Here is a 7,589-nt window from a genome sequence, read left to right on the forward strand (position 1 = left end):
TGTTCGGACCTCCACAACTCACATTCACTCACTGATTCAGGCATTCCATCTGTTTTTTGTTTTTTGAGACTGAGTCTCGCTCTGTCACCCAGGCTTCAGTGCAGTGGCACGATCTCGGCTCACTGCAACCTCCGACTCCCTGGTTCAAGCGATTCTCCTGCCTCAGCCTCTGAGTAGCTGGCATTACAGGCGCCCACCACCATGCCCAGCTAATTTTTGTAAATTTTAGAAGAGCTGGGGTTTCACCATATTGGCCAAGATGGTCTGGATCTCCTGACCTTGTGATCCGCCCGCCTTGGCCTCCCAAAGTGTTGGGATTACAGGCTTGGGCCGCTGTGCCCAGCCATGCTCTGCTCTTATGAGCTGGGTGTCCCTGAATATTTTATCATCCTTTCTGAGCTTCACTTTCCTCATTCTGAAATCAGAATAAATAATAACACCTTCCACATGGGCTACAGCCAGAGTGAAACAAGTGACTATAAAAGCACTGAGCTCCTGGCTAACACGGTAAAACCCTGTCTCTACTAAAAATATAAAAAATTAGCTGGATGTGGTGGTGGGCGCCTGTAGTCCCAGCTACTTGGGAGGCTGAGGCAGGAGAATGGTGTGAACCCGGGAGGTGGAGCTTGCAGTGAGCCAGGAGCGAGACTCCTTCTCTAAATAAATAAATAAATAAATAAAAAGCACTGAGCATGGGCTCCAGCACATGGGAAGCTCTCTATAATGTGGGTACCACCATCACCTTCTTCATCATCGTCTTCATCTCACCTGAATCATCATCAGGTCATCATCCTGACTCTTGTTTACTGTGAAGAGTCTATAAGCTCCTATCATTGAACCTGTGTTTGCAGCTAAAGAAATAAATTTACATCTTATGGCCGGGTGTGATGGTTCACACCTGTAATCCCAACACTTTGGGACGCCAAGGGGGACAGATCACTTGAAGTCAGGAGTTCAAGACCAGCCTGGCCAAAATGGTGAAATCCCATCTCTACTAAAAATACAAAAATTAGCCAGGCGTGGTGGTGCGCGCCTGTAGTCCCAGCTACTTGGGAGGCTGAGGCAGGAGAATTGCTTGAACCCGGGAGGCAGAGGTTGCAGTGAGCCAAGATCATGCCACTGCACTCCAGCCTGGGCGATAGATCAAAACCCCATCTCAAAAAAGAAAAAAGGAAGAAATTTACATTTTATAACTCAAAATAGAAGCAACACAGTTTAGAAACCTCCTGCATGGCAAGAATTTGTAAGACCAAAATATTAAAGGGTAAAAACATTCTATAGGATGACACCCAATCACACTGAAAAGCAGAGAAACAATGTGCGCAATGGTGTCCTGATACAAGGTAGAGTTCCATGTTCTCTAAGGTCCTATCCCTCTAAGTTTAATTTTACAAAAATGGGGGCTTTAAAAGTATCACATACTTAGTGGGAGAGTTTTCGCATGTGTGGAGACAGAGTATACAGGACTGTCCATACTTTCTGCTCAATTTTGCTGTGAACCTAAAACTGCCCTAAAAAATAAAGTTCATTAAAGAAAAAAAAAATCACGGCCAGGCGCAGTGGCTCATGCCTGTAATGCCAGCACTTTGGGAGGCCGAGGTGGGCAAATCAGGAGGTCAGGAGTTCAAGACCAGCCTGGCCAGCACGGTGAAACTCCGTCTTTATTAAAAATACAAAAAATTAGCCTGGCGTGGTGGCGCACGCCTGTAATTCCAGCCACTCAGGAGGCTGAGGCAGAAGAATTGCTTGAACCTGGGAGGTGGAGGTTGCAGTGAGCCGTGATCTTGCCATCGCACTGTATACTCTGGCCTGGGTGACAGATTGAGACTCCGTAAAAAAAAAAAAAAAAAAAAAAAATCACAATCACATACTAAGCTCCCAGGGACATAAAACAAGATAGAGACCTCATCCAGTTTTTTGTTTGTTTCAGGGACCTGCAACCAAGTTTGTTACCGATCAGTTTCCTGGGCTATCTAGAACCGAGAGTTTATGGGGTACTAAGCCCGTGCTCTGTCCTCAGGTACCCCTCTTCACGCAGAGCAACACAGAAAAACAAATTTGTAGCACAAAGTACACCCGATTTGCTACAGCTTACGACTAGCCTCAGGAATCCTTTTTCTCATTAATTCAAACTTTGCAAAAAAAAAAATCACATACTTAAAAATAAATCACTTGAGCACAGAAGCATATCAAAATCTAATATAAACAAACAAAAAACCCAACTTATTTTAACATGCCACTGAAACTGGGCTCAAGTTTTCAAACATCTTATGAAATATTATACTCTCGAGCAGGCTTTTTTTTTTCTAACTGGAGATGAACGGCAGAGTTCTGATGTGGAAAAGCAATCCATGTTTGTACAGAGAGATGGCATAGGAAAAGCGGTCAAATTTAACTAGTCTGTCCTCATCGAACAGGCGACTACTGTCTTCTCAACATTTCCAAAAGAATTCATATATCTGCTACTGTTTATGTCATATGCCTGTTAATTTTTCATGCTAATTTTTAGTGTTCCTGGAAAACCTCACTGTTTGGCACCAAAAATTATTATTGCTATTGTTGTTGTTTTGTTAATTATGTAAGCCAAGCAAATGACGGTGAATTAATTCTGCAATGTTGAGTACTCAATTGGCATGCAGGTACCCAGCCTTCCAAAGGGATGTCCTTCATGTTTCACTAATTTTCAAATGACAGTCGGCTTGCCTAAACTTATCCTTTACATTTAAGAAATTTTGTGGGTTCCTGTCTGCCCAGGGGATTTTTATTTCTTGTTTATGCAAACAGCAGGTTGCATAAGAGCCTTGCTGGCCTTTTTTTTTTTTTTTTAAGAGAGATTTCGTAGTTTCCTGGTAACCATTCAGTCATCTATTTCAACACCCTGACATGACATAAAGGCAGGCGCGGAACCACACGTTCACCACACAGACACACGCCTCCTTGCTGGAGCATTCGCTGGGCAAGGCGCTCCATCGGACCAACTAGCCGCACTCATGAATTGGCACCATCCGCAGGATCACTTTCTGGTAATAGACAAGAAGAACTGCTGTGTGTTCCGAGATGACTTCATTGTCAAGGTGTTGCCACCGGTGTTGGGGCTGGAGTTTATCTTTGGGCTTCTGGGCAATGGCCTTGCCCTGTGGATTTTCTGTTTCCACCTCAAGTCCTGGAAATCCAGCCGGATTTTCCTGTTTAACCTGGCAGTGGCTGACTTTCTCCTGATCATCTGCCTGCCATTCCTGATGGACAACTATGTGAGACGTTGGGACTGGAAGTTTGGGGACATCCCTTGCCGGCTAATGCTCTTCATGCTGGCCATGAACCGCCAGGGCAGCATCATCTTCCTCACAGTGGTAGCCGTGGACAGGTATTTCCGGGTGGTCCATCCCCACCACGCCCTGAACAAGATCTCCAATCGAACAGCAGCCATCATCTCTTGCCTTCTGTGGGGTGTCACTATTGGCCTGACAGTCCACCTCCTGAAGAGGAAGATGCCGATCCAGAATGGCACTGCAAATTTGTGCAGCAGCTTCAGCATCTGCGATACCTTCCGGTGGCACGAAGCCATGTTCCTCCTGGAGTTCTTCCTGCCCCTGGGCATTATCCTGTTCTGCTCAGCCAGAATTATCTGGAGCCTGCGGCAGAGACAAATGGACCGGCATGCCAAGATCAAAAGAGCCATCACCTTCATCATGGTCGTCGCCATCGTCTTTGTCATCTGCTTCTTTCCCAGCGTGGCTGTGCGGATACGCATCTTCTGGCTCCTGCACACTTTTGGCACGCAGAATTGTGAAGTGTACCGCTCGGTGGACCTGGCATTCTTCATCACTCTCAGTTTCACTTACATGAACAGCATGCTGGACCCCGTGGTGTACTACTTCTCCAGCCCATCCTTTCCCAACTTCTTCTCCACTTTGATCAACCGCTGCCTCCGGAGGAAGATGACAGGTGAGCCAGATAATAACCGCAGCACGAGCGTCGAGCTCACGGGGGACCCAAACACAACCAGAGGCGCTCCAGAGGCGTTAATGGCCAACCCTGGTGAGCCATAGAACCCCTCTTATCTGGGTCCAACCTCTCATTAAATAACCATGCCAAGAAGGGACATTGTCACCAAGAACGAGGGTCTCTGGAGAAACAGTTGGGCTGTTGCATTGAGTAATGTCACTGGACTCGGCCTAAGGTTTCCTGGAACTTCCAGATTCGGAGAATCCGATTTAGAGAAACTGTAGCAGACGAGTGGGAGACTGGTTGCAAGGTGTGACCGCAGGAATCCTGGAGGAACAGAGAGTAAAGCTTCTAGGCATCTGAAACTTTTGCTTCATCTCTGATGCTCGCAGGACTGAAGATGGGCAAATTGTCAGCATTTGCGCTGAGCAGAGTTGGAGCCAGAGATCTACTTGTGACTTGTTGGCCGCCTTCCCACATCTGCCTGAGACTGGGGGGCTCAGCTCCTGGGGTGATATCTAGCCTGTTTGAAACAGCGGGGATAAGGAGAGCTGAGATCGGAGGGAATTAAGTTGCTCCTGGAGGGAGCCCAGGCATCATTAAACAAGCCAGTAGGTCACCTGGCTTCCGTGGACCAATTCATCTTTCGGACAAGCATTAGCAGAAATGGACTCAGGAAAGAGACTCACATGCTTTGGTTAATATCTGTGTTTCCGGTGGGTGTAATAGGGGATTAGCCCCAGAAGGGACTGAGCTAAACAGTGTTATTATGGGAAAGGAAATAGCATTGCTGCTTTCAACCAGCGACTAATGCAATCCATTCCTGTCTTGTTTATACTAATCTAAGGGTTGAGCACTTGAAACGGCTTCAGGATGGAAAGCTGTTTCCCACCTCTGTTTGCTTTTACCATTAAAAGGAAAACGTGCCGCTGCCCCACGGTTAGAGGGGGGCACGTTCCTCCTGGTTCCTTCGCTTGTGTTTCTGTACTTACCAAAAATCTACCATTTCAATAAATTTTGATAGGAGACACAGTCTGGCGTTGCTATGTCTGGGTTATGGTTCACAGAAATGGGCTTCTTACTTAAGCAGAGACCTTTATGGGTTGTTAACTATGTCCTGGTAGAAAACTACTCCACCCTGCAAAGTAGGAAAGAGACACAGACACTGAGCTACATCATGAGACAACTAAGCAGAAATTACACCTGTGTCTGAACAAAGATAGAAAGAGCTGGGATTAAAAATAATTTGGAAGGATAGTACAGATACGATTGCAAGAGCACTTACATTTTATTAGAGTTTGGTGAATATTGCTGTTAGTATTTGTCTATTAAAAAGGGAATCAAGGAGAGGCATGGTGGCTCATGCCTGTAATCCCAGCACTTTGGAGGGGCCGAGGCGGGCGGATTACCTGAGGTCAGGAGTTTGAGACCAGCCTGGCCAACATGGTGAAACCCTGCTTCTACTAAAAATACAAGAAAAATCAGCCAGGCGTGGTGGTGGCCGCCTGTAGTCCCAGCTACTGGGGAGGCTGGGGGAAGAATTGCTTGAACCCGGGAGGCGGAGGTTGCAGTGAGCCGAGATGGTGCCCCTGCACTCCAGCCTGGGTGACAGAGCAAGACTTCATCTCAAATAATAATAATAATAAATATAAAAAGGGAATCAAGCCAGGCAGATATTTTTCTGTAGGAGGGGGAAGAGCGAGCTTCCTATGGAATGGTTTCAGTTCCCGATTCGGAGTAGGAAAGGAGATGTACTGGTTTGAGTCTGTGATCGGTCCAAGTTTCTGTTACGCTTTCATTTCCAACTCTGTCACTCCTTGATTATTTGGCAAGACGAGGCTTGCTTCAACCTCCTGACATGAACGCAGATAAGGAATTTAGAGACGAGCTCCCAGCTCTGAGAGAATGCCAGTAAATGAAGAAAGGCGGACACTCTGGAATTCCCTCTGTGCTTTCAGAGCAGTTGGCTTGTCTGTATCACCAAGCAACGTACAGGTAAAAAGCCAAAAACAAGGATCACCTTGAAGAGGAAGAGATGTCAGGGATGAGCTCAGAGGAAAATAGGGATTCCCCTAGCCTCAGAGGCATGAGTCAGTGGGGAGCCTTGTTGTGAAACCCGGATTCTTTCAAGGGATGAGGTGGTTTTGGGTGTTCGGACCTCCACAACTCACATTCACTCACTGATTCAGGCATTCCATCTGTTTTTTGTTTTTTGAGACTGAGTCTCGCTCTGTCACCCAGGCTGGAGTGCAGTGGTGTGATCTCAGTTCATTGCAGCCTCTGCCTCCTGGGTTCAAGTGATTCTCCTGCCTCAGCCTCCCCAGTAGCTGGGATTCCAGGTGTGCACCACGACGCCTGGCTAATTTTTGAATTTTTAGTAGACATGGGGGTTTCACCATGTTGCCCAGGCTGGTCTCGAACTCCTGACCTCAGGTGATCCAGCCGCTTCAGCCTCCCAAAGTGCTGGGATTACAGGTGTAAGCCACTGCGCCCAGCCTCATTCCATCAGTTTTATGTATTAAGCACCAACTGTGTGCCAAGGGCTGTTCTGGGTGGTGGAGATAGAACAAGGAACAAGGTAGCCACAGTCCTCTTCTCATCGAGCTGACTTTTGAGGTGGGGAGGCAGGCAGGAATAAAAAGGGGCCTTGGGGTGGCTGTGGGTGTCATGACCATGGTGGAGGGGGACAATGGGGATAAAAAGTAACTGGGGCTGGGGTGACTGGGATGGCTTCTATGAGGCATTGACCTTGAGCTGAGCCATGAATGACTAAACAGAGCAAGCAATGCAAAAGTCTGGGGGAAAGACACGCCAAGCAGAGGGAATGGCAGGTGCAAAGGCCCTGAGGTGAGAATTAGGTTGGTGACTGCGTGTTCATTTCCTGTGGCTGGGTGGCTTGGAACAATAGGAATGTATTCTCCCACAGCTCTGGAAGCTAGAAGTGCAGAATCAAGGTGCTGGCTGGGTTGGTTCCATCCGGAGGCTCAGGGGAAAATCTGTTTCATGCCTCGCCTCATTCCGAGCTTGAGGAGACTGCTGGCACTCGTGGACTTGCCTTGACTTGTAGACGCTTCACTCCAATCTCTGCCCCTGTCACCACATGGCAGTCCCCTCTGTGTCCTCTCCTCTTCTTACAGACACCTTTTTTTTTTTTTTTTTTTTTGGTCTGTTTTTGAGACAGAGTCTCGCTCTGTCACCCAGGCTGGAGTGCAGTGGCTTGATCTCGGCTCACTACAACTCTGCCTCCCAGCCTCAAGTGATTCTCCTGCCTCAGCCTCTCACGCAGCTGGGATTATAGGCATGCGCCCCCACGCCTAATTTTTGTATTTGTAGGAGAGACAGGGTTTTGCCATGTTGGCCAGGCTGGTCTTGAACTCCTGACCTCAGGTGATCTGCCCGCCTCGGCCTGCCATAGTGCTGGGATTACAGGTGTGATCCAGCGTGCCCGGTCGTAAAGATGCCTATCTTTATAACCCACCCTAATCCAGGATGCTCTCATCTGGAGATCTTTACCTTAGTTATACCTACAAAGACCCTTAATCCAAATAAGGTTGTATTCTAAGGTTTGGGGTGAACATAGCTTTTGGGAACCAGAGCTCAACTGACTATAGTGAGGAACAACGTGGCCAGCACAATGAGTGTGG

General features: G+C 47.5%; 3 protein-coding genes across 3 annotated transcripts in view; all 3 read left to right on the forward strand.

The window, feature by feature from the left end:
* The window catches only part of HCAR1 (hydroxycarboxylic acid receptor 1), a 119,135-nt gene that overhangs the window by 11,483 nt on the left and 100,063 nt on the right, over positions 1-7,589 (forward strand). The gene's annotated exons all lie outside the window — the stretch shown is intronic.
* On the forward strand, positions 2,836-4,975 carry LOC105516315 (hydroxycarboxylic acid receptor 2). Its single transcript, XM_011948480.1, has one exon. It carries the CDS (start codon positions 2,991-2,993, stop codon positions 4,047-4,049), a length of 1,059 nt encoding a protein of 352 aa, XP_011803870.1. The 5' UTR covers positions 2,836-2,990; the 3' UTR covers positions 4,050-4,975.
* LOC105516389 (zinc finger protein ENSP00000375192-like) overlaps positions 7,098-7,589 on the forward strand; it is a gene marked incomplete at both ends in the record, with an annotated part of 8,780 nt that continues 8,288 nt past the window's right edge. The window contains 1 exon segment of the mRNA XM_011948588.1: positions 7,098-7,109. Within this exon segment, the coding sequence (XP_011803978.1) occupies positions 7,098-7,109 (12 nt within the window).

The sequence above is a fragment of the Colobus angolensis genome, unplaced genomic scaffold (assembly GCF_000951035.1).
Source record: "Colobus angolensis palliatus isolate OR3802 unplaced genomic scaffold, Cang.pa_1.0 Scaffold28, whole genome shotgun sequence".
In the NCBI taxonomy this organism is placed as follows: domain Eukaryota; kingdom Metazoa; phylum Chordata; class Mammalia; order Primates; family Cercopithecidae; genus Colobus; species Colobus angolensis.

What these genes read in the sequence shown, in the direction of transcription:
- LOC105516315 (XM_011948480.1), top strand. Translation starts at nt 2,991, where the DNA reads ATGAATTGGCACCATCCGCAGGATCACTTTCTGGTAATAGACAAGAAG.